This window comes from Arvicanthis niloticus, chromosome 10 (genome assembly GCF_011762505.2).
Source record: "Arvicanthis niloticus isolate mArvNil1 chromosome 10, mArvNil1.pat.X, whole genome shotgun sequence".
Classification (NCBI taxonomy): Eukaryota; Metazoa; Chordata; class Mammalia; order Rodentia; family Muridae; genus Arvicanthis; species Arvicanthis niloticus.
This window is the reverse complement of record NC_047667.1, coordinates 7,602,478-7,629,503: the sequence shown is the minus strand read 5'-3', so window position 1 is coordinate 7,629,503 and position 27,026 is coordinate 7,602,478. Positions and strand designations below refer to the sequence as shown.

The 27,026-nt window shown below is 39.2% G+C and overlaps 1 protein-coding gene across 1 annotated transcript; it reads left to right on the top strand.

Annotated features, from left to right (window-relative positions):
• Positions 1-27,026, top strand: LOC117716426 (uncharacterized). The gene is made up of 4 exons (XM_034513475.1): positions 1-15; positions 805-931; positions 1,392-1,487; positions 25,465-27,026. The coding sequence occupies exons 1-4, from the start codon at positions 1-3 to the stop codon at positions 27,024-27,026; spliced, it is 1,800 nt and encodes a 599-aa protein (XP_034369366.1).

The window sequence follows — 27,026 nt, the reverse complement described above, 5'->3', positions numbered from 1 at the left end:
ATGGCTTCTTCTCAGGTAAATGTATGCATGATTATCAGGAAGGTTGAATGTTCTTACAGAAATACTTCATTATCAGAACTTTCAACCCTTCCCTATGCTCAATCACATTTACAGAACTATTTTTTTCATATGACTTTCAGTATTAAGTCTTCAATATTTTTTTTTACTGGTGTGCTAAAGACAGTTTTTTCCTGAATCCAATATAATTTTTTCAATATAACTTTTAGAAATGAAAATATAATCTGAAAGTCATAAAGTTTCTGATAGCAAAGGTGAATATACATGATGGCTATGATGAACATATAATTGATTTCTACACAGAGGCACTTGGGTCTTTATTTGTCTGTGGATATGGCCCATGTTTCATGAATCTTATATCTGAATACCTATTGCAGTAATTCCCAGTTTTCTACTGTTGCAGCCTTATAATTCAGTTCCTTATGGTGTGTTGAACCCAAGTATAATTTAATTTTTATTGACAACTCATATATGTAATTTTGCTACTGTACAAGGCCTAATTCAAATATCTCTGCTTTGTGGTTCCTTAGGCAACTACCATCATATCATTTAGGGGATCCTACCATTTGATCCCCAAAGGGGTTACCACTCATAGATTGACAATTGATGGCATATTAAATCTTTGCAGAGATGTCTCATCATTACCTCACTGAGGGGATAACTTATCAGAAATACATACTAGTTATTGATAGCAGACTAAGTTGTATAATTAACCAATCTTACCTTTGGGTGAAGTATAGAACTTGGCCAATGAACACAAGTGGATACTGTTAATTTTAATTTCAGGGTCAATTAACTTTCATGGATGTGGCTATCAAGTTCTCTAAGGAGGAGTGGGAATGTCTGGATTCTTCTCAGAAGGCTTTGTACAGAGATGTCATGTTGGAGAATTACAACAACCTTGTTTCTGTGGGTAAGAATATTTTTCTTCTATATTTTCTACAACACGTTTGGGATGTGTAAACATCCTAGTAGTGTTTTTGTCTGACTTCCATTAGACAGTGTCCAAAATTTTTATAGTTATTGGTTACTTTATTTCTAGCTAATATGTTATGTACCTTTACCTTGATTTTACATTTAACATAATGATCCTTCTGTCTTATATGTTTTTGGAATAAGCGTTCAGCAGTGTTTATATGTGAATCCACGTTGACTCACACAGTCATTTTTTTATTAGGGATGTAATTTAAAAAAGTAATTCAGAAATTTACCATTTATTGAGTTATAAAGACTAAAACATTTTGAAGGATGTAATTATAACAAAAGTCATTCATGCATCATTTATACTTTGTGAGTTTACCTACATGGCAGAATACTGTGTTAGTATTCAACTACATTTAATAGCATATCTGTATGTGCTTTTGAATGTACAGGTGTTGCTGTTTCAAAATCTGAGATGATTACCTGCCTTGAAGCAAACAAAGAACCCTGGATTGTTGATAGAAATGAGACAGAAGGAAGAGCACCAGGTAATCTATAGGGAAGAAACATTTTCTGTGATGATTCTAAATCAGGGAAAAATTTAGTCCTGCTTAGAAAAAGTCTTCAATCAAAATCATTTCTAAGAAGTTCTTTTTGGATAATATAGAAATGGAATAGTACGCCACGGATATCATATGATTTTGGACTTATTTGAACAAAACAGAGATCATTTCAAATGGGGCATATTATATATAGTTTAAAAAGTTGTAGAAGACTATTTCATATTCTAATTCAACTCAGTATTTTTTCTTTTTATTCTTTAATCCTTTTTTATAGATCAGTCTTTATTCCCCTACCTTTATGGCTCCCCAACTGCTTTCTATCCCACACCTCTTCACCATCCACCTTCTCCAAGAGGATGTCCCCACTTTGCCATTCCTATCCCACCAGAACTCTCCACTCTCTTGGGCCTCAAGTCTCTAAATGATTAGCTATGACTTCTTTCTCTTTGGTCAGACCAGGACGTCCTCTGGTGCATACTTGATGGGAGTGTCATATACACTGGTGTATGATACCTAGTTAGTGGCTGAGTGTTGAAGACATCTTGGAGGTTTAGTTTAGTTAAGACTGCTGGTCTTCCCATGGGCCCATCCCCCTACTCAGCTTCCTCCAGCTTTTCTGCAATTCAACAACAGGGGCTTCTGGCTTCAATCTACTGATTGGGTGCTAGTATCTGCATCTGACTCTTTCATCTGCTTGTTGGGCCTTTCAGAGGGCAGCCATGCTAGGCTCCTCTTTGCAAGTACACCACAGCATCAGTAAGAATGTCAGGCACCTGGGCCTCTCCTTGAGCTGGATCCCAATTAGTGACTATTGGTGGACCTCCTTTCTCTTATGCTCTTTTCCATTTTTGTCCCTGCAGTTCCTTCAGACAGGAAAAAATCTGGGTCAGACCTTGTGACTGTGGGATGGCAACCCTATCCCTCCACTTGATGTCCTGTCCCTCCACTGGATGTGGACTCTAAAATCTACCCACCCCATTTCACCCAAGGTCGCTCCCATTAAGTCCTGGGAGTCTATCGCCCCCAGATCTCCAGTCCTTTCCAGTGGCTCTCCTCACCTCCTACCTCCTATAGTTGCCTGTTTCCATTTTTCCTTCTGGTCCTTAGGTCTTTAGTTCTCCTCCACCCCAGTACTTGATCATGTTCCCCCTTTCCACTTCCTGCCCTTCTCTCACCCAAGTCACTCCCTTCCTCTGCCTCCCAAGATTGCTTTTCTTTCCCTTCCAAGTGGTATTGAGGCATCCTTACTTGGGACCTTTGTCTTGTTTGCCTTCCTGTGTTCTCTGGATTGTGTAGTAGGTTTTCTGTATTTTTTAAAATTAATATCCACTTATTTTTGAGTATATTCCATGCGTGTCCTTTTTGGATCTGAGTTACTTCCCCCAGAATGATATTTTCTATTTGCAAAATTCATGATGTCTTCATTTTTAATACCTGAGTAGTATTCAATTGTGCAAATGAACCAAATTGTCTGTATCCATTCTTCTGTTGAGGGGCATCTAGGTTGTTTTCAGCTTCTGACGATCACAAGTAGAGCCACTTTGAACATGATGAAGTATATGTCCCCATAGCATGGTGGGGAATCCCTAAAGTGTATACCCAAGAACTGTATAGCTGGGTATTCAGGTTCTATTTGCAGTTAGCTGAAGAACTCCAGATAGATTTCTAGAATAGCTGTACCAGTCTACAATCTTACCAGCAATGGAAGAGTGTTGATGATTTTTAATTTTCATTTATGATTTTGGTTTCTTTTTTAAAATGAAGTGTCCATAGTTGTTTGGATTCATTTCTGGGACTTCCATTTGACTCCATTGATCTGTTGTTTTGTTTTTATACCAATAGCAGGCAGATTTTATTACTATTGTTCTTTTGTACAGCTTGAAGTCAGAGATGTTGATTCCTTTAAATGTTCTTTTATTTTTTTAGGATTCATTTAACAATCCTGGGTTTTTCTCTTTTTAAAGGAAGTTTAGAATTTTTCTTTCAGAAATTGTATCAGAAATTTGATAGACATTGCATTGAATCTCTAGATTGGTTTTGGTGACAAGTTTTACTATTTAATCATACAATCCATGAACTTGAGAGATCTTTCCATCTTTTAGTATCTTCTTCAGTTTTGTTTTGCAGAGACTTCAACATCATGTTATAACAGGAATTTGCCTTGGTCGATTAGAGTTACAACAACTTATTGTATTTACTTCTGGATATGATGACGGCAGTTATTTCCCTCATTTCTTTCTCAGCCTATTTATCATTTGAATAAAAGTTGGGTACTGAGTTTTTGAGATAACTTTTTAAGTAGCCATTTTATTGAACAAGTTTTTTAGCTTTAGGAGTTCTCTGGTAGAAGTTTGTGGTCATTTGCATATACTGTCATATCATCTGCAAATAGCAATATTTTAAGTTCTTCATTTCAAAATTCTATCTTCTTGGTCTCCTTATATATATATTAGTGCTCTAACTAGAATGTCAAGTATTATATTGAGTAAATAAGGAGAGAGTGGAAAGCCTTACCTTGTCCCTGAGTTTACTGAGATTTCTTTAAGTTTCCCTCTTTTTAATTTGATGATAGATATTTGCTTTTTTGTATTCCCATTTTGGTGTCTAGGCATGGGCCTTGTATCCCTTCATGTGGTCTGTGAGTTGCATCTTGGGTATTGTGAGGTTTTGGGCTAATATAGTGGATACCATGTGTGTTCTTTTGTGATTTGGATACCTTACTTAGGATGGTATTTTCTAGATCCATCTATTTGCCCAAGAATTTCATGAATTCATTGTTTGTAATAGCTGAGTAATACTCCATTGTGTAAATGTACTACATTTTCTTTATCCATTCCTCTATTGAAGAACATCTGGGACTGCCAGGCAGTGGTGGGGCACGCCTTTTTCCATGAGATGCTGGAGGAGAGAAACGGGATGCTGGAGGAGACAAGGGAACACTCAGGTAGAGAGAGAGTGCAGAGGGCTCCACGCCCTCTGCAGGGGGCCGCCTTATGTGCTGTGCCACCTAGGGTTTCCTGGCGCAAGCCTTTAATCCCAGCACTTGGGAGGTAGAGTCAGGTGGATTTCTGAGTGGGAGGCCAGCCTGGTCTACAGTCAGTTCCAGGACAGCCAAGGCTATACAGAGAAACCCTGTCTCGAAAAACCAAAAAACCAAAAAACCAAACCAAACAAACCAAACCAAAACAAAATAAACAAACCAGAGTGAAGAACATCTGGGTTCTTTCCAGCTTCAGGCTATTATAAATAAGGCAGCTGTGAACATAATGGAACACGTGTCCTTGTTATATGTTGGAACATATTTTGGGTATATGCCCAGGAGTGGCATAACTGGGTCTTAAGGTAATACTATGTCCAATTTTCTGAGGAACCGTCAGACTGATTTCCAAAGTGGTTGTTCAGGCTTGCAATCCCACCAACAATGGAGGAGTGTTCCTCTTTCTCCACATCCTTGCCAGCATCTGCTATCACCTGAGTTTTTGATTTTATCCATTCTGAGTGGTGTGAAGTAGAATCTCAGGGTTGTTTTGATTTTCATTTCCCTAATGACTATGGATGTTGAACATTTCTTTAGGTGCTTTTTGATTATTCCAGTTTCTTCAGCTGAGAATTTGTTGTTTATTTCTGTTCCCCAGTTTAAATAGGGTTATGTGATTGTCTGGAGTTTAATTTTTTGAGTTCTTTGTTTATATTTGATAAGACCCCTCTATCATATGTAGGATTGTAAAGATCTTTTCCCAATTTGTTGGTTGCCATTTTGTCCTATTATCAGTGTCGTTTTCCTTACAGAAGCTTTATAAATTCTATGAGGTCTCTTTTGTCAATTCTCGATCTTAGATAATAAGCCATTGGTATGCTGTTCAGGAACTTTCCCCTGTGTCCATGTGTGGAGACTCTTCCCCACTTTCATTTCTCTTCGTTTTAGTGTATTTTGTTTTATGTTGAGGTCCTTGATCCACTTGGACATGAGCTTTGTACAAAGAGATAAGAATGAATTCCTTTGTATTCCTCTACATGACGACCTCCAGTTGAACCAGCACCACTCTTTGAAAATGCTGTCTTTTTTTCCCCCACTGGATGGTTTTAGCTCCTGTGTAAAAGATGAAGTGACCATATGTGTGTGGGTTCATTTCTAGGTCTTCAATTCTATTCCATTGATCTTCTTGCCTATCTCTGTAACTATACCATGTAGGTTTTTTTTTTTTTTTTTTTTTTAATTTTATCACTAGTGCTTCATAGTACAGCTTGAGGTCAGGGATGGTGATTCCTCTAGAAGATATTTTATTGTTGAGCATAGTTTTCACTATCCTAGTTTTTTTGTTATTACAAATGAATTTGAGAATAGAGTAACTCTGTGTAGAATAGAGTTGGAATTTTGATGGGGATTGCATTGAATTTTTGGGTTGCTTTCAGCAAGATGGCCATTTGTACTATATTAAACCTATCAATTCATAAGCATGGGAAATATTTTCATCTTGTGAGATCTTCAATCTCTTTCTTCTGGGACTTTCATAGAATCTTTCAGTTTTCATGAGATCTTTCAGTTGCTTGGTTAGATTCACACCAAGTTATTTTATATTATTTGTGTCTATTGTGAAGGGTGTCATTTCCCTAATTTCTTTCTCAGCCTGCTTATTGTTTGTGTAGAGGAAGGCTACTGATTTGTTTGAGTTGATTTTAAATCCAGCCACTTTGCTGAAGTTGTTTATCAGGTTTAGGAGTTCTCTGGTGGAAGTTTTAGGGTCACTTAAGTACACTATCAAATCATCTGCAAATAGTCATATTTTGACTTCTTCCTTTACAATTTGTATTGCTTTAACCTTTTTTTTTTTTGTCCAATTACTCTGGGTAAGACTTCCAGTACTATATTAAATAGGGCAAGAGTAGGCAGCCTTGTCTAGTCCCTGATCTTAGTGGGATTGCTTCAAGTTTCTCTTTATGTAGTTTGATGTTGGCTACTGGTTTACTGTATATTGCTTTTATTATGTTTAGATATGGGCCTTGACTTCCTGATCTTTCCAGGCCTTTTTTGTTTGTTTGTTTTTTGTTTGTTTTTCTTTTCTTTTTTTATTGGATATTTTATTTGCATTTCAGGTGCCATCCCCTTTCCCCATCTCCCCTCCCTAGAAAACCCCTATCCCATGCCCCCCTTTTCTTTTATACAATTTTCTTAAAATGTTAATCAAAGGCTTTATAAGTTTGGTAATGCTCAATCAGAAGTGTAACCCAAGACCCAACCTAAATATAAAAACTATTTTTGACTGGTGAAGACACGTGAACATCTGCCTCCATGCCCCCCTCTTTCTCTCTCTTATCACCAAGCTTCTCCTCTCCTTCTTCTTCTCCTCTCCTTACTCCTTCTCTTCCTCTCAGTACTCCTTCCCCCTTAGTTCCTCCTACATATCACCCTTCCTGTTAAAATAAAACTTTTCTCTCAAAATACAATTAGAGCATAATTATGCCAATTTGTACCAGTGAGGTACAAGATAGTTCTAATACCCATTCCATCATTTTGTTGGCTAACCAGAACCTCTGTCATCTCTCCTAACTAAAACACTTAGTTCTGAACCTGTCTTTTTTCTTGCAAGCCTTTTACCATGGAGGGATGTTGAATTTTGCCAAATGCTTCTCAGCATCTAGTGAGATGATGATTTGGTATTTTTATATTGAGTTTGTTTATACAGTGGTTTCCGTTGATGAATTTCTATGTATTGAACTATCCCTGCATTTCTGACATAAAACCTACTTGATGATGATGGATGATTGTTTTGATGTGTTCTTGTATTTTTTTGGAAGAATTTTATTGAGTATTTTTGCATCAATATTCATAAGGGGGATTGGTTTGATTTTCTCTTTCTTTGTTGGGTCTATGTGTGGTTTAATGTAATTGTGGCTATAATAAATTGGGTAGTGTTCCTTCTTTTTCTATTTTGTGGAATAGTTTGAAAGGAGTTTGTGTTAGGTCTTGGAAGGTCTGATGGAATTTTGTACTAAAACCATCTGGCTGTTTTTTGATGGGCAACTTTTAATGACTGCTGCTGTTCCTTTAGGGGTTATAAGGCTGCTTAGGTGGTATATTTGCTATTGATTTAACTTTGTTACCTGGTATCTGTCTAGAAAATTGTCCGTTTCATCCAGATTTTCCAGTTTTGTTGAGTATAGGCTTTTTAGTAGAATCTGAGCCTGGGGTGCCGAATCTTCATTAACTTCTTCAAGCTGATTATGGTTGTTGAAATATTAGAAAACGGGCAGGGGGAAGATTAAATTGATAAGCCTCTGACACTGTGTCTTCACTGCATCCAGCTAGAATTCTAGGACATCAGAGTTTGAGCAGGTCTGCTCAGCTTGCTTGATGAGTAGATGTACCGAGGCTGTATATTCTGCAATATACAATTCTCAAAACAAACTTTAGTATCAAGATAATTGTTTGTTTGAATTCTGGAATCTAGTCTTCTGGAAGCTTGCCTCTGTCATGTCTAATCCATATAATTCTAGGAGTGTCTATGAGAGTGTGCTCCCACGGTCCTCCCATTTCCACCTCCCTGCTCTTGAATTTCCCAACACTATGGAATCCAAAGTTTCAGACACCAAGGCTGTCCAGTTCCACTGATACCTAACTCATTACCCCATACCCCCTCCTCCACTTACTATGGAGGGTGTGCTCCCCCCATCCTCCTATTACTGCCTTCTTGCCCTCAAAATTCCCCAACACTAGGGAATCTAAACTTTTAGGCACCAAGGCTGTCCTCTTCCCCTGATGCCTAGCAAGTCCTCACTCAACTACCTATACAGGTGGAGTCAGGAGGCCCTCCCTTTGTGTTCTAGGGCTGGAGAATTTAGAATGGCTACTCCAGCTTCTTTCTTAGGGCCATTTTCTTGAAAAATTGTTTTCTAGCCTTTTACTCTAAGGTAAAATCTGTCTTTGTCACTCAGATGGGTTTCCTGTATGCAGCAGAAAGTGGGGTTCTGTTTACATATCCAGTCAATTAGCCTGTGTCTTTTAATTGGGGAATTGAGTCCATTGATGTTGAGATATTAAGGAACAGTGATTGTTGCTTCCTGTTATTTTTGTTATTAGAGGTGAAATTATCTTTGTGTGGATCTCTTCTTTTGGATTTGTTGGAAGAGGATTACTTTCTTGCTCTTTCTAGGGTATAATTTCCCTCCTTGTGTTGGAGCTTTCCTGCTACTATCCTTTGTAATGCTGGGTTTGTGGAAAGATATTGTGTAAATTTGGTTTTGCTGTGGAATATCTTGGTTTCTCCATCTATGGTAATTGAGAGTTTTGCTGGGTATAGTAGCCTAGGATGGCATTTGTGATCTCCTAGGGTCTGTATGACATCTGTCCAGCATCTTCTAGCTTTTATAGTATCTGTTGAGAAGTCTGGTGTAATTCTGATAGGTCTGCCTTTATATGTTACTTGGCCTTTTTTCCTTACTGCATTTAATATTCTTTGTTTTGTGCACTTGGTGTTTTGATTATTATGTAATGAGAGGTATTTCTTTTCTGGTCTAGTCTATTTGGTATTCTATAGGCTTCTTGTATGTTCATGAGCATCTCATTCTTCACATTAGGAAAGTTTTTTTCTATAATTTTGTTGAAGATATCTATTGGCCATTTAAGTTGTGAATCTTCACTCTCATCCATACCTATTATTATAATACCTTAGGTTTGTTCTTCTCGTTGTGTCCTGGATGTTTTGTGTTAAGAAGTTTTTGATTTTCCATTTTCATTGACAGTTGTGTCAATATTTTCTATGGTATCCTCTGTACCTAAGATTCTTCTATCTCTTGTATTCTGTTGGTGATGCTTGCATCTATGACTCCCGATTTTTTTCCCTAAGTTTTTCTAACTGCAGGGTAGTCCCCCTTTGTGATTTCTTGATTGTTTCTACTTCCATTTTTATGTCCTGGATGGTTTTGTTCAATTCCTTCACCTGTTTGGTTGTGTTTTCTTGCAATTCTTTATGAGATTTTTGTGTTTCCTCTTTAAGGGCTGCTACCTGTTTACCTGTGTTCTTCTCAAATTCTTTGAGAGTGTTACTTATGTCCTACTTAAGTCCTCTATCATCATCATTAGAAGTGATTTTAAATCTGAATCTTGCTTTCCTAGTGATATGGGGATTTCAGAAATTTCTTGTGTGGGAGACCTAGGTTCTAATGATTCCTAGTACCCTGGGTTGCTGATGCTTATGTTCTTGCGGTCACCTTTTGCCATCTGGATCTCTTTAGTGCTACCTGCCCTGTCTCTGACTAGATCCTGTTCTTCCTAAGATTTTTGTTGTATCAGAAATGTGTGGGGTGGGTGTTACTACTGGGGTTAGAGGTGGGGTCCAAGATTTGGTCAGTGCCTAGGCCCAGACTGGTAGGAACTAGCGCTCCAGGCCAGGTGTGACTTCCTGGGTCCTATTGAGTCCCAGTTACTCCCTGTTTGGGGTCAGTGTTGCTTTCTCCTTACTTAAGATACTGCCCAGATTAGAGCTCCTACAAGGCTTGCTTCCTCTGGGGCAGAGCTGCTGCCCAGGATCTTCTCAGTGCTCAGGCCCAGACTGGAAGGAACTAGTGCTCTGGGCCAGGAGTGACTTCCTGGGCCCTAGTGGGTCCCAGTTATTCCCTGTTTTGGGCTGGTGTTGCTTTCTCCTTACATAAGATACTGCCTGGGTTAGGGCTCCTGAAAAGCCTACTTCCTCTAGGTTGTGTGAGATTGGGGGCAGAGCTGCCAACCCCGGATCTTCTCAGTGCTCAGGCCCAGACCAGAAGGCCAGCTTCTGGTTTTGTTGATTTTTTTCTATAGTTCTTTTTGTTTTTACTTGGTTGGTTTCAGTCCTGAGTTTGATTATTTCCTGCCATCTACTACACATGGGTGTATTTGCTTCTTTTTGTTCCAGATCTTTCAGGTATGCTGTCAGGTTGCTAGTGTATGCTCTCTCCAGTTTCTTTTGTAGGTACTTAGAGCTATGAGTTTTTCTCTTAGCACTGCTTTTATTGTGTTACATAATTTGTGGTATGATGTACCATCATGTTTATTAAATTCTAAAAAGTCCTTAATTTTTTTCTTTATTTCTTCCTCGACCAAGTTATCATTGAGTTGAGTGTTGTTCGGTTTCCTTGTGTATGTGGTCTTTCTGTTGTTTTTGTTGATTTTGAAGACTAGCCTTAGTCCATGGTCATCTGATAAGATGCATGGGACTATTTCAATCTTCTTGCATCTTGGAGGCCTGCTTTGTGATGACTTATATTGTCTGTTTTGGAGAAGGTACCATGAGGTGTTGAAAATCAGGTAAAATCTTTTGTTTTAGGATGAAATGTTCTATAGACATCTGTTAACTCCATTTGTTTCATAATTTCTCGTAGTTTCACTGTGTCTCTGTTTAGTTTATATTTTCATGATTTGTCCACTGAAGAGAGTGGGGTGTTGAATTCTCCCACTATTATTGTGTGAGGCACAATGTGTGCCTTGAGCTCTAGTAAAATTTCTTTTATGAATGTGGCTTCCCTTGCATTTGTAGCATATATATTCAGAATTAAGAGTTCATCTTGATAGATTTTTCCTTTGATAAGAATGAAGTGTCCTTCCTTATCTTTTTTGATATTATTTGGTTGAAAGTTGATTTCATTTGATATTAGAAGGAATACTTCAGCATGTTTCTTGGGCCCATTTGCTTCAAAAATTGTTTTTCAGCCTTTTAGTCTGAAGTTTGTCTTTGTCACTGAGGTGCATTTCCTGTATGCAGCCAAATTCTGGTTCCTCTTTAAGTATCCAGCCCATTACTCTATGTCTTTTTATTGGGGAATTGAGTCCATTCATTTTAAGAGATATTAAGGAAAAGTGTTTGTTGCTTCCTATTATTTTTGTTATTAGAGGTGATATTATGTTCGTGTGCCTATCTTTTTTTGCACTTGTTGGAAGATTACATTATTGTCTTTTCTAGGGTGTAGTTTCCCACCTTGTTTTTGAGTTTTTCATCTATTATCATTTACAGGACTGGATTTGTGGTGAGATATTTTGTAAATTTGGTTTTGTCATGGAATTTCTTGGTTTCTCTATCTATATTGATTGATAGTTTTTCTGGGTATAGTAGCCTATGCTGGCATTTGTGTTCTCTTAGGGTCTGTATGACATCTGTCCAGGATCTTCTGGCTTTTATAGTCTCTGGTGAGAGGTCTGGTGTAATTCTAATATGTCTGTCTTTATAAATTACTTCGACCTTTTTATTTTACTGCATTTAATATTCTTTCTTTGTTTTGTGCATTTAGTGTTTTTATTATTATGTGACGGGACAAATTTCCTTTGTGATCTAGTCTATTTGGAGTTCTGTAGGCTTCTTGTATGTTCATGGGCATCTCTTTCTTTAGGTTAGGAAAGTTTTCTCTTATAATTATGTTAAAGAGATTTAATGCCTCTTTAATTTGGGAAACTTTGCTCTCATCTATACTTATGCTTCTTAGGTTTGGTCTTCTCATTTTGTTCTGGATTTCCTGAATGTTTTGGGCTAGGAGCTTTTTGAATTTTGCATTTTGCATTTTCTTTTCCTGTTGTTTCAATGTCTTCTATGGCATCTTCTGCACCTGAGATTTTTGGGGAAAAGATGGCTCACAGGCCAGAGTGTGCAGGTATGGAATACTCTGTTGCATTGTGTGTGTGTGTGTGTGGGGTTGTTCCTGCTTGTCTGCCATGGCTCAGTTGGCTGAAACTGCAGCTCAGCATGGCAGAAGCATGCACAGGAAGTTCGACTGAGTGTGTTCATTGCACGGCATCAGGTGGGCTCTGCATTGTGAGAAGTGGCTGGGGACCCACCTGGTGGGGGGAGTTCTGGTTCAGTGGGCAGTGCAGGGCTCTTGAGTGGGAATCCCCAGGCCCAGAGGTGGCCAGGGACTGATTGGCCTCAATTCTTGTGGTCCCAGGTGCTGTTGGGAGGCCTGGCAGAATGGAGACAAGGAGCACCTGGTCTCATGATTGGCCCTTGGGCTGAGGGAGACAAGGCGGGAAGAGTCAGCTCTGGTGCCCTTCCCCGAGGGAGGTGTTCACTTTTTATAATAGCTTGGCTGGAAGGCTGCTGCTTGTTTGAAGATGTGGGTCCCACAGAGAAGCTCTCTACAATGGCAGGCCCCAATGGCACATGGAAATCCATGGGTTTTCATAAGCTTTATTGTTCATGAAGGGTAGTAGTTGAATCTGGATGTGCACTCCTGTGAAACTCAGGGCAGACCTGAGTCAAATAGGTAGGGAGAAGAGGGGAGGGTGTAGGGAAGAATGCTTAGTTGGCTATGACCTCTGGCTTTCAGGGATCTCATTAGTATGTAAATCTAGGGAAGGGCTATATTGCCCTACATGACTGAAAGGCACAGGTCAATGGAGATCTTAGACCACATGTCAGGAGTCTGGAATCTGGGAACATGGCGAGATCTGTGCCATCCCTCACAGGCAATGAACACCTGTTGGGTCTCCTGCTATCTCTAAGCTAGTGCTCAACAAAAATTCAAATCATCCTTTAAAGGTCCCACAGAGATTCTCTCTTCTATCTTTTGTATTTTGTTGGTGATGCTTGCATCTATGCCCCCTAATCTCTTTCCTAGATTTTCTATCTCCAGGGCAGTCTCCCTTTTTGATTTCTTTATTGTTTCTACTTCCATTTTTAGATCTTGAATGATTTTATTCAATTCTGTTAACTTTTTAATTGTGTTTTCCTGTAGTTCTTTAAGAGATTTTTGTGTTTTTTCTTTAAAGGCTTCTTTCTGTTTACCTGTGTTCTCCTGTATTTCTTTAAGAGAATTTTTAAATGTCCTTTTAAAAATCCTCTATCATCATGATAAGAAGTGATTTTAAATCTGAAACCTGCTTTTCCTGTGTGATATGATATCTAGCACTTGCTATGTTAGGTGAACTGGGTTCTGATGATGGCAAGTAACCTGGTTTCTATTGCTTACATTGTTGTTCTTTCCTTTCACCATCTGGTTATCTCTAGTACTCCCTGTACTCACTGTCTCTGACTGAAGCCTGTCTCTCCTTTTTTCTTGGTTGTGTCAGAGCTCCTCAGAGTCCAGCTGTTTCTGTGATCTTATGATCTTGTGTGTCAGAGCTCATGGGAGTCAGGCTGCCTCTGTGATCCTCTAATCATATAATCCTAGGTGTATTGAAGCTCATGGGATTCTAGCTTCCTCTATGATCCTGGGGCTGTTAGAGCTAATCTGAGTCCAGATTTCTCTGGGTGTTGTAGGATTGGTTGCAGAGATAGTGCCTAAGGTCTGTTCAATGTACTGGCTCATATCAGAAGGAATCCATGCCAATGTGTCAGGGTATGGTGTCTTCACAGTAAGAAACCAGCTAGGAGTCAACTGCTCTGATTGCAGTGAATCCTCAACTGCTCTAAGTAAAGCAGATCCGCTGTTATGGGCTACTGTTCTGAGTGCAGATCCTCTAGGATGAGTCTGAATATGGTGTCTTTCTAGGAGCAGTCTACCTATGAGTCTGCCCAAACAGGAAGGACCAGGGGGAGAGGTGGAAGAAGAGTGGTATTTGGGAGGGTGGGGTTTCGGTGGGTGATTGGTTTCTAGTGTGCTGCAGCTGGTCTCTCAGCTTTGCTTCTGGGACTTCACATTGTGGTGGATTATTCTTACCAACTGCTCAGAGTGCAGCAGGTCCTCTGGCAAAGGTCTGATTATGGAGTTTTCCTGTGAGCAGATCAGCTATGAGTTTGCTTAAGCAGGCAAGACAAGAGGAAGGGGCTGGGAGGGGAGTGGTATATGGGAATGCAGGGTTTTGGTGGGTGATGGGTCCCTAGTGCACCAACTCTGGTCTCCCAGATGCAGCTCTGGGACTTTGGGTTGAGAGGGAAGGTTCTTATCTACCATCTGAATATAGCAGACCCTCTGGTATGTGTTTGAATATGGTGTCTTCTTGGGAGCAGACCAGCTAAGAGTCTCATCATCATGGTTTTTTTTTTATCCAAAATGAAGTGGTGTTGGAGTTCTTCAGAGGCCTTTTCAAAAGTGTCCAATGTGATCATCATGATTTTTTTATTTCAGTTTATTTAAATAGAGGATTAAGTTAAAGGAGTTTCATATGTTGAATAATCCCTGCATGCCTGTGCTAAAGTCTACTTTATTTTGTTGGATAATATTTTTATAGTGTTTCTGGGTCCTATTTGCAAGCATTGTATTGAGTATTCTTTCATCAATGTTTATAATTAAAAGTAGCCTGGAATTAAGCCTGGTTGTTGAGTCTTCATGTGGTTTAGGTAACAGGATGACTGTGTTCTCAGAGAATGAGTTTGGCAATGTTCTTTCTGTTTTAATTTTGGAATAGTTTGAGATGGATTGGTATTACATTTTATTTAAAAGTTTAGTAGAATTATATGCCAAAACTATCTGGTCGTGAGATTTTTATTGTTTTTGTGGTTGTTGTTTTGAGATTTTCATGACTGCCTTATTTTTTAAGGAGTTATAAGGCTTTTTAGATTGCTTTTCTTTTCCTTTTTTTAAAATAATTTTTTATTAGATATTTTATTTACACTTCAGATTCCATCCCCCTTTTTTGTCTAATTGTTCTAACTAGAACATCATATACAATATAGACTAGATAGAGTGGGAGTGGAGAGCCTTGTCTTGATTTTATTTGGATTGTTGTTTATTTCCATTTAATTTGATATTGACTGTTGGTGTGCAATATACTGCTTTTTTATTAATCATTTTAATAAATTAAATTTTAAATGATATCCTCCTCACTGGTTACATCTCCACAATACCCCATTCCATTCTCTATCTCCCCCTTCCCCTTTTCTTCTATGAGAGTGAGTGTTTCTCCACCGATTGATACCCTTCTGCCTCACTCCTCTATTATCATCCTACTCTGGACATTAAGCTTCCCTCCCCTCCCATAGGTCTCAGATAAGGCCATGGTCTGCTACATCTGTATCTGGAGGCATGGCTCTTTCCATGTATATCCTTTGGTTGGTGTTTTAATCCCTGGGAACTCTGGGTGGTTTAGTTAGTTAATAGGAAGCTTAACCCTCTTCTATTCCTATTATTTGTTGGTTTGTTTTCTGAATATCCTGGATATCTTTTTGTTATTTCTTTTATTATTATTGATTATTATTATTATTATCAAATCATAATTTTTACTTTTTAACACGGGGGTTATAAACACAAAAATGCAGAATGTGGGGAAGGGGATGACACAGGAGCATAGGTGTTCTGGAGGAGTACAGATATCTTTCAGCACATATCCTGGATATTTTTGTTTAGGAACTTTTCTACTTTGGATTTTTCTTTAACTGTTGTATCAATAGCTTCTAAGGCATCTTTTATACCAGAGATTCTCTCTTCCTTCTTTCACATTCTGTTGGTGCTGCTTGCATCTGTATCTCCTGATCTCTTTCCTAAGTTGTCCATCTCCAGGGTTGCATCCATCTGTGTTTTCTTTTATCATTTTTTCTTTCTCATAAGTTTTTATAGGTATTGATTTCTCTCTGGTTATAGCTAACATGTTATATACCTTTATCTTGTTTTTACATTCAAGCTGCTGATCAGTAAATCTTATGTTCTTTTTGAATAGGCAGCCACTTGCATTTATATGTGACTGTACTTTGACTCCCATAGTTGTCTTTCTCTTTTTTCCTTGTTTTTAAATTTATTTTTTATTGGATATTTTATTTACATTTCAGATACCATCCCCTTTCCCCATTTCCCCTCCCTAGAAACCCCCTATCCCATTCCCCCATCTCCTTTTTACTTTTATACACTATGTTTAATGTTAACCAATGGCTTTATAAGTTTGGTAATGTTCAATATCAATCAGAGGTGTAACCTAATACCCAATCTAGATATATCAACTATCTTTGACTGGCAGAGACATGTGAATATCTGCCTCCATGTCTGGCCCCCTCTCTCTTTCTCTCTCATCACCTAGCTCCTCCTCTCCTTCTCCTCCTCCTCCTCTCCTTACTCCTCCTCTCTGTACTCCTCCCACCTTAGCTCCTCCTACATATCACCCTTCCTGTTAAAATAAAACTTTTCTCTCAAAATACAGTTAGAGCATAACTATACTAATTTATGTCAGTAAGGTACAAGATAGTCCTAATACCCAGTCCATCATTTTGTTGACTAACCAGAACCTCTGTCATCTCTTCTAAATAAAAGACTTAGTTCTGAGCCTGACTTTTTTTTCTTGGCTTTAGAATGAATGTCAGCTTAAAACCATCCATTCACATCTTTTCTCTCAAAGTAAATAACAAGGATTGGCTATGAGACTATAAGTTTTCAACCCCATCAGAAATCCAGAATGACTGAGTTAACTGAGATTATGGGAAGCACAAAGCATAGCTTCTAAAACACAGCCAATTTATAGAGACCTCTGAACACCTGGACACTCCCTCTACTACAGAATGTTGGAGCATCTGATCTTCAGCCTTCTGGCCCAGGATCATCTGACAGAGTTAGTGATGCAGAATTATTAAGGGCTGATTACTCTGTCTAGGCAGATATAATCAGTTGACTATTCTGCAAGTGTGTCCTTTTCTGGACAGTAATTTGTTTGTAGATGAAAAGAGGCAATTCTTGCCTAGTGGCTGTCTCACCACAACTGGAGTAACTCCAAAGATGCTCAATTTCTTCTTGGAATCCAAGACAGGAAGCTGTCAGGAGCAGACAGGTCTCTAATCAAAATGAACATTAATACAGAAATGTTTATAACGTCAATTCTGTGGATTTCTGATGTTTTGAAAACCAACTATCCATGTAAGGCTATCTGGGCTATTGTCTGTTAACTCCTCTCAGCTATTTCTAAAGAAAATATAGAAAACACCCTAACAATAAACTCAAAGCCATGAATTTGCTATAGGCCCTTAACTCACAGGCTAACCATCTTAAATAAGTTAAAAAAGTTAAAGAAGGACTAGGTCTAACCCTTGTATTCCTAAATGTGTTACAAACTCAATTCCTATGATAGCAACAATATTCATCTCACTTTTGTATTTATAAGAAGCTCGTACCAATAAAAACCTTCAATTTGAAATCAAAGTAAATTTTGTACCATTTAAGAAATTATAACTTCATCTTAATAACAATTATATATATATATTTCTACCAGTAACTTATGGCTATGCAATAAATCCTAGCTAATCCTCCTTGTTCCACCAAAACCACTACTTTTCCCTAGAAAGACAGACCAATATTAACCACCTCAGTCTCCAAGCCTAGGGAATAGGAGCACCGACTCTTCAAAACCTCTTCATGCTGATTATGGGTGTTGAGATATTAGAAGAGGGGTTGGGGGAAGAATAAATTGATAAGCCTCTGACACTGTGTCTTCACTGAATTCGGCTGGAATTCCAGGACATCAGAGGTTTGGGCAGATGTGCTCAGCTTGCCTGATGAGTAGATACACCAAGGCTATGTATTCTGCATATACAATTCTCAAAACAAATTTTAGTATCAAGATAATTGTTTGTTTGAATTCTGGAATCTAGTCTTCTGGCTGCCTGCCTCTATCATGTCTAATCCATATAATTCTGGGCATTTCTATGAAGGTGTACTTCCACCATCCTCTCATTTTCGCCTCCCTGTTCTCAAATTCCTCAACACTTGGGAATCCAATCTTTCAGGCACCAAGGCCCTCCACTTCCACTGTTGCCTAATCCTTTATCCCCCTCAAATTACTATGAGGGTGTGCTTCCACCATCCTCTCATTCCTGCCTCCCTGCTCTTGAAATTCCCCAACACTTGGGAATCCACACTTTCAGGCACCAAGGCCCTTTACTTCCACTGATGCCTAACCCCTTACCCCATCTTTCCTCCAATTACTATGAGGGTGTGCTTTCACCATCCCCTCATTCCCACCTCCCTGCTCTTGAAATTCCCCAATACTAGGGAATCCAAACTTTAAGTTACCAAGGCTGTCCACTTCCACTGATGCCTGGCAAGGCCACCCTCAACTACCTATACAGGTGGAGCCATGAGTTCCCTCCTTTTGTGTTCTCAGGCTGGAGATTTTAGAAGGGCTACTCCAGCTTGTTTCTTAGGACCATTTGCTTGAAAAATTGTTTTCCAGCCTTTTACTCTAAGGTAGAGTCTGTCTTTGTACTGAGGTGGGATTCCTGTATGCAGTAAAATTCTGGGTCCCGTTTATGCATCCAGTCCATTAGCCTATGTCTTTTAATTTGGGAATTGAGTCCACTGATATTAAGAGATATCAAGGAACAGTGATTGTTGTCTCCTGTTATTTCTGTTATTAGAGGTGAAGTTATCTTTGTGTGGCTATCTTCTTTTGGATTTGTTGGAAGAGGGTTACTTTCTTGCTCTTTCTAGGGTGTAATTTCCCTCCTTGTATTGGAGCTTTCCTGCTCTTTCTATCTCTATGAAGAATTGATTTGGAATTTTGATGGGTATTGCATTGAATCTGTAGATTGCTTTTGGCAGGATAGCCATTTTTACTAAGTTAATCCTGCTAATCCAGGAGCATGGGAGATCTTTCCATCTTCTGAGATCTTCTTGAATTTCTTTCTTCAGAGACTTGGAAGTTCTTGTCATACAGATCTTTCACTTGCTTGGTTAGATTCACTCCAAGATATTTTATTTTATTTGTGGCTATTGTGAAGGGTGTCATTTCCCTAATTTCTTTCTCAGCCTGTTTATCCTTTGAGTATAGGAAGGCTACTGATTTGTTTGAGTTGATTTTATATCCAGCCACATTGCTAAAGTTGTTTATCAGGTTTAGAAGTTCTCTGGTGGAAGTTTTAGGGTCACTTAAGTATACTATCATATCATCTGCAAATAGTGAAATTTTGACTTCTTCCTATCTGTATCCCTTTGACTTCCTTTTGTTGTCTAATTGCTCTAGCCAGGACTTCCAGTACTATATTGAATAGGTAGGGTGAGAGTGGGCAGTCTTGCCTAGTTCCTGATCTTAGTGGGATTGCTTCAAGTTTCTCTCCATTTAGTTTGATGTTGGCTACTGGCTTGCTGTATATTGCTTTTACTATGTTTAGGTATGGGCCTTGAATTCCTGATCTTTCCAAGACTTTTAACCTGAAGGGGTGTTGAATTTTCTCAAATGCTTTCTCAGTGTTTAGTGAGATGACCATGTGGTTTTTTTCTTGGAGTTTATTTATGTAGTGGATTACATTGATGCATTTCCAAATATTGAACCATCCCTGCATTCCTGGGATAAAGCCTACTTGATCTTGATGCATAATTGTTTTGAGGTGTTGTTGGATTTGGTTTGCGAGAATTTTATTGAGTATTTTTGCATCAATATTCATAAGAGAGATTGGTCTGTAGTTCTCTTTCTTTGTTGGGTCTTTCTGTGGTTTAGATATGAGCGTAATGGTAGCTTCATAGAACAAATTGGGTAGTGTTTCTTCTGTTTCTATTCAATGGAATAGCTTGAAGAAGATTGGTATTAGGTCTTCCTTGAAGGTCTGGAAGAATTCTGCACTAAAACCATCTGGCTCCAGACATTTTTTGGTGGGAAGATTTTTAATGACTGTGTCTATTTCTTTAGGCGTTATGCGACTGTTTAGATGGTTTATCTGTCTGGAGCAGACAGGCCTCTAATGAAAACGAACATTAATACAGAAATGGTTGTCATGTTAATTCTAAGGATTTCTGATGTTTTGAAAACCAACTATCCATGTAAGGTAATCTGGACTGTTGCCTGTTAACTCCACACAGCTATTTCTAAATAAAACATAGAGTACACCCTTATAATAAACTCCAAGCCATGAATTTGCTATAGTCCCTTAACTTACAGGCTGACCTTCTCAAATCAGTTAAAAAAAGTTAAAGAAGGACTGGGTCTAAGCTTTGTGTTCCTAAATGTGTTATACTGGTACAATGCCTATGACCTCATTTAACTTTGGTACCTGGTATCTGTCTAGAAAATTGTCCATTTCATCCAGATTTTCCAATTTTGTTGAGTATAGGCCTTTGTAGTAGGATCTGATGATTTTTTTAATTTCCTATGTTTCTGTTGTTATGTCTCCCTTTTCATTTCTGATTTTATTAATTTGAATGCTGTCTCTGCGCCCTTTGGTTAGTCTGGCTAAGGGTTTGTCTATCTTGTTGATTTTCCCAAAGAACCATCTCCTGGTTTTGTTGATATTTTGTATAGTTCTTTTTGTTTCAACTTGGTTGATTTCAGCCCTGAGTTTGATTATTTCCTGTCGTCTACTCCTCTTGGGTATATTAGCTTCTTTTTGTTCTAATGCTTTCAGGTATGCTGTCAATTTATTAATGTATGTTCTTTCCATTTTCTTTTTGTGGGCACTTAGAGCTATGATTTTTCCTCTTAGTACTGCTTTCATGGAGTCCCACAAATTTTGATATGATATGTCCTCATTTTCATTTAAATCTAAAAAGTCTTTAATTTATTTCTTTATTTCTTCCTTGACCAAGTTATCATTGAGTAGAGCATTGTTCAGTTTCCAAGTGTATGTGAGCTTTCTGTTGTTTTTGTCCATGTCAAAGACAAGTCTTAGTCCATGGTGGTCTGATAAGGTACTAGGGATTATTTCAATCTTTTTGTATCTGTTGAGGCCTGTTTTGTGACCAATTATATGGTCTATTTTGGAGAAGGTACCATGAGGTGCTGAGAAGAAGGTATATTCTTTTGTTTTAGGATGAAATGTTCTATAGATGTCAGTTAAGTCCAATTGGTTCATAACTTCTGTTAGTTTCATTGTGTCTCAGTTTAGTTTCTGTTTCCATGATCTGTCCATAGCTGAGAGTGGGGTGTTGAAATCTCCGACTATTATTGTGTAGGGTGCAATGTGTGCTTTAAGCTTTAGTAAAGTTTCTTTTATGTATGTGGGTGCCTTTGCATTTGGGGCATAGATGTTGAGAATTGTGGGGAAGAAATCTCGCAGGCGGGAGAGGGAGTCCGGTGGCGGGGTCTCGGTGGTGGTATGGCATCAGGGTCCCGGGCGAGCTTCCCACGATGCCAGCGGAGGGTCCCACATTCAAGCAGCTGTCGGTGGGCAGGCCGGCGGCTGCATCGGCAAGGTTCCAGGGTTCCAAAAGCTGGGAATCTGGCGGAGAGACCATTCGATATGTGGAGTCCGGTTTTCCAAAGCTTTTATTGTTCATGACATGGTAAATGGATGTAGGTGGTACGCGCTTCCCCTGCCAAAAGCCAGGGGAGATCAATCTTATAGGGAAGGGAGAAAGGGGAGGGAATAACTTAATTAGCTACGCCCCTGGCCTTTTGATAATTCATTAATATTTAAATCTCTGGAGGTGGAGACTTGTTAATCAAGCCCTCTACCTGTGTCCTACATGACTAAAGGTGGCAGGTTAAATGAAGTTACCTCATCCAAGGCCCAAAAGAGAATTGCGAGTTCCTCTTGGTACATTTTTCCTTTGATGAATAAGAAGTGTCCTTCTTTATCTTTTTTGATTACTTCTGTATGAAAACTGATTTTATTTGATATTAGAATTGCTACTCCTGCTTGTTTCTTGGGACCATTTGCTTGGAAGATTGTTTTCCAACCTTTTACTCTGAGGTAGTGTCTGTCTTTTCTACAGAGGTGCGTTTCCTGAATGCAGCAAAATGTTGGGTCCTGTTTACGTATCCAGTCTAATAGTCTGTCTTTTTACTGGAGAATTGAGTCCATTGATATTAAGAGATATTAAGGAAAAATGAGTGTTGTTTCCTGTTATTTTTGTTGTTGGCAGTGGAGATATGTTTGTGCAGCTACCTTCTTTTACGGTTTTTGGAGGATTACTTTCCTGCTTTTTCTAGGTTGTAGTTTCCCTCCTTGTGATGGAGTTTTCCACCAATTATCCTTTGAAGTGCTGGATTTGTGTTGAGACACTGTGTAAATTTGGATTTGTCATAGAATATTTTGGTTTCTCCATCAATAATGATTGACAGTTTTGCTGGATATAGTAGTCTGGGCTGGCATTTTTGTTCTTTTAGGGTCTGTATGATATCGGTCCAGGATCTTCTGGCTTTTATGGTCCCTGGTGAGAAGTCTGGTGTAATTCTGATAGGTCTGACTTTATATGTTATTTTGCCTTTTTCCCTTACTGCTTTTAGTATTTTTTCTTTGTTTTGTACATTTGATGTTTTGACTATTATGTGGCCGGAAGTATTTCTTTTCTGGTCTAAACTATTTGGAGTTCTGTAGGCTTCTTGTATATTTATGGACAGCTCTTTCTTTAGGTTAGGGAAGTTTTCCTCTATACTTTTGTTGAGGATATTTACTGGTCCTTTAAGTTGGGAGTCTTCCCCCTCATCTATTCCTATTATCCTTAAGTTTGGCCTTCTCATTGTGTCTTGGATTTCTTGTATATTTTGGGTTAGTAGCTTTTTGTATTTTGCATTTTCTTTGCCAGTTTTGTCAATGTTTTCCATGGTATCTTCTGCACATGAGATTTTCTCTTCCATCTCTTGTATTCTGTTGGTAATACTTGTGTCTATGACTCCTGATCGATTTTTTAAAGTTTTCTATCTCCATGGTATTGTCCCTTTGTGATTTCTTTATTGTTTCTACTTCCATTTTTAGATCCTGCATGGTTTTGTTTAATTTCTTCTCCCGTTTGGTTGCATTTTCTTGCAATTCCTTAGGGGATTTTTGTGTTTCCTCTTTAAGGGTTTCTATCTGTCTACCAGTGCTCTCCTTAAGTTCTTTGAGAGTGTTATTTATGTCTTTCTTAAAGCCCTCTATCATCATCATGAGAAGTGATTTTAATTCTGATTCCTGCTTTTCTGGTGTGATGGGGTGTTCAGGGCTTGCTCTGTTGGGGGAGCTGGGTTCTGATGATGCCATGTAACTTTGGTTTCTGTTGCTTACATTCTTGCTCTTGCCTTTTGCCATCTGGTTAAATCTAGTGCTGCCTGTACTTGCTGTCTCTGACTGAAGCCTGTCTTTCTAGTTATCTAGCATGTGTCTGATCTCCTAGGGGTCCAGATGTCTCTGTGATCTTTTCCAGCTGCACTGAGTATAGTGGTACCTCTAGGATGCCTCAGGATATGGTGCCTCCAAGGTAGTAGTCCAGCTAGGTGTCTGCAGTTCTGGGTGCAGTGTCTCCTCTAGAATATCTCAGGAAACGTTGTCTGAAGCTCTGAGTTCATTTGTTCCTCTGTGGATCTGGATTGAGTGGAACTTCCAGTATGTCACAGGTGGATTCCGGGGTCCACACAACAGCAGACCTGGCAGAGGTCTGATCTAGGCCTCAGATCTGAGAACTAGTTTCTAAGACACTGTCCAAATTAGAGTGCCTGGGATCCCTGCTTCCTCTGGGTTCTTGGAGGTTGGGGACAGAGCTGCCACCAAAGGTCTGCTCAGTGCTCTGGCCCAGACTGGAAGGAACCAGTGTTCTGGGCCGGGAGTGACCTCCTGGGTCCTTTTGGTTCCCAGTTACTCCCTGTTTAGGGCAGGCCCTGCTGTCTGCTTACCTAAGATACTACCTGAGTTCGAGCACCTGGGATCCCTGCTTCGTCTGGATTCTTGGAGGTTGGGGACAAAGCTGCCACCCAAGATCTGCTCAGTGCTCTGGCCCAGACCGGAAGGAACCAGTGTTCCAGGCTGGGAGTGACTTCCTGTGTCCTTTTGGTTCCCAGTTACTCCCTGTTTAGGGCGGGCCCTGCTGTCTGCTTACCTAAGATACTGCCTGAGTTCGAGCACCTGGGATCCCTGCTTCCTCTGGGTTCTTCGAGGTTGGGGGCAGAGCTGCCACCCAAGGTCTGCTCAGTGCTCTGGCCCAGACCAGAAGGTACCAGTGTTCCAGGCCAGGAGTGACTTCCTGGGTCCTTTTGGTTCCCAGTTACTCCCTGTTTAGGGCAGGCCCTGCTGTCTGCTTACCTAAGATACTGCCTGAGTTCGAGCGCCTGGGATCCCTGCTTCCTCTGGGTTCTTGGAGGTTGGAGGCAGAGCTGCCACCCAAGGTCTGCTCAGTGCTCTGGTCCAGACCGGAAGGAACCAGTGATCCTGGCCGGGAGTGACTTCCTGGGTCCTTTGGGTTCCCAGTTACTCCCTGTTTAGGGCAGGCCCTGCTGTCTGCTGACCTAAGATACTGCCTGAGTTCGAGCGCCTGGGATCCCTGCTTCCTCTGGGTTCTTGGATGTTGGGGGCAGAGCTGCCACCCAAGGTCTGCTCAGTGCTCTGGCCCAGACTGGAAGGAACCAGTGTTCCAGGCCTGGAGTGACTTCCTGGGTCCTTTTGGTTCCCAGTTACTCCCTGTTTAGGGCGGGCCCTGCTGTCTGCTTACCTAAGATACTGCCTGAGTTCGAGCACCTGGGATCCCTGCTTCCTCTGGGTTCTTCGAGGTTGGGGGCAGAGCTGCCACCCAAGGTCTGCTCAGTGCTCTGGCCCAGACCGGAAGGAACCAGTGATCCAGGCTGGGAGTGACTTCCTGGGTCCTTTTGGTTCCCAGTTACTCCCTGTTTAGGGCAGGCCCTGCTGTCTGCTTACCTAAGATACTGCCTGAGTTCGAGCGCCTGGAATCCCTGCTTCCTCTGGGTTCTTGGAGGTTGGGGGCAGAGCTGCCACCCAAGGTCTGCTCAGTGCTCTATTACCTTATTTTTAATATATAGTCTTATTGATACTAAATCTATTATTTACTTTTACAGTAGTATTCAATTCCAATAAAGTTATTCTAGTTCCTTTTTTAATTATTCTGTCTTTGGAATAATTACTTGCATCTATATTGGTAATTGAATTTCATACTGAGTAGATATCTTTTGTTATTACTGCATGATAGTTGCAACAAGTTTGTTTCAAGTTATCTGTTATATGGAATAATTATTGATGATGGTTATATATATATATTTCATGAAATATCTCCTAACACATTATATTATATTTTTGGCATTTGTTTCTTTGGAATAAAATTAATGCAGTTCTGTGTTGTATGCTTTTGCTATGATTCTCCTCAGGTTACTGCTATTTCTTCAATTATGCATGTGTATCATTTTCAGCAAATTGTAAAATGTCAAATAATGACATGATCTCATTAATTTCAGGTCTATCTTGTGATCATACCAAGAACCTCTTCACAAAGGCATTTACACAGGATTATTTTTCGAAGGAAATAACACAAAAATTTGCATGTATTGAACTTTCACCTCTACATAGAAACAAATTCTGGGAATATAGAGATGCCAGTGAAGAGTGTGATATATGTGATTATGGAAATCATCTGTTTGCAAGAAAAAATTGTTTCATTCTTGAAACAGATCAGGAAGTTCCAGATACTTCTCCTGAGAGAACTGAGTCCTCAAATCTTAAGGCTCACTACAGAATTTCTACTCAAGAGACACCTTACAAATGTAATGTATGTGGGAAATTGTTTCTACAGTTTTCAAGACTTAAAGTTCACCATAGAATTCATACCAAGGACAAACCTTACAAATGTAATGAATGTGGGAAATCTTTTAACCAGTCCTCAAAACTTAAAGTACACCACAGAATCCATACCGGAGACAATCCTTACAAATGTAATGAATGTGGGAAATCTTTTAACCAGTCCTCAAAACTTAAAGTTCACCACAGAATCCATATTGGAGACAAACCTTACAAATGTAGTGAATGTGGCAAATGCTTTATACACTCTTCAAGTCTTAAAATTCATCATAGAATCCATACTGGAAACAAACCTTACAAATGTAATGAATGTGGAAAATCTTTTACACAATCATCAACTTTTCATGTTCACCACAGAATTCATACAGGAGACAAACCTTACAAATGTTATGAATGTGGGAAATCTTTTAACAAGTCCTCAAACCTTAAAGTTCACCACAGAATCCATATTGGAGACAAACCTTATGAATGTAGTAAATGTGGCAAATGTTTTACACAGTCTTCAAATCTTAAAGCTCACTATAGAATCCATACTGGAGACACACCTTACAAATGTAATGAATGTGGCAAATGTTTTACTCACTCTTCATGTCTTAAAGTTCATCATAGATTCCATACTGGAAACAAACCTTACAAATGCAATGAATGTGGCAAATGTTTTACTCACTCTTCAAATCTTAAGGCTCATCATAGAATCCATACAGGAGACAGACCTTACAAATGTTATGAATGTGGGAAATCTTTTAAGGAGTCCTCAAAACTTAAAGTTCACCACAGAATCCATACTGGAGACAAACCTTACAAATGTTATGAATGTGGAAAATGTTTTACTCACTCTTCAAATCTTAAGGCTCATCATAGAATCCATACAGGAGACAGACCTTACAAATGTTATGAATGTGGGAAATCTTTTAAGGAGTCCTCAAAACTTAAAGTTCACCACAGAACCCATACTGGAGACAAACCTTACAAATGTTATGAATGTGGGAAATCTTTTAAGGAGTCCTCAAAACTTAAAGTTCACCACAGAATCCATACTGGAGACAAACCTTACAAATGTAATGAATGTGGGAAATCTTTTAAGGAGTCCTCAAAACTTAAAGTTCACCACAGAATCCATACTGGAGACAAACCTTACAAATGTAATGAATGTGGAAAATGTTTTACACAGTCTTCAGATCTTAAAGTTCACCATAGAATCCATACTGGAAACAATCCTTAA

What these genes read in the sequence shown, in the direction of transcription:
- LOC117716426 (XM_034513475.1), top strand. An exon ending in CAACAACCTTGTTTCTGTGG is followed by an intron (nt 932 to 1,391) that starts GTAAGAATATTT and finishes TTGAATGTACAG; the next exon opens with GTGTTGCTGTTTCAAAATCT. An exon ending in GACAGAAGGAAGAGCACCAG is followed by an intron (nt 1,488 to 25,464) that starts GTAATCTATAGG and finishes CATTAATTTCAG; the next exon opens with GTCTATCTTGTGATCATACC.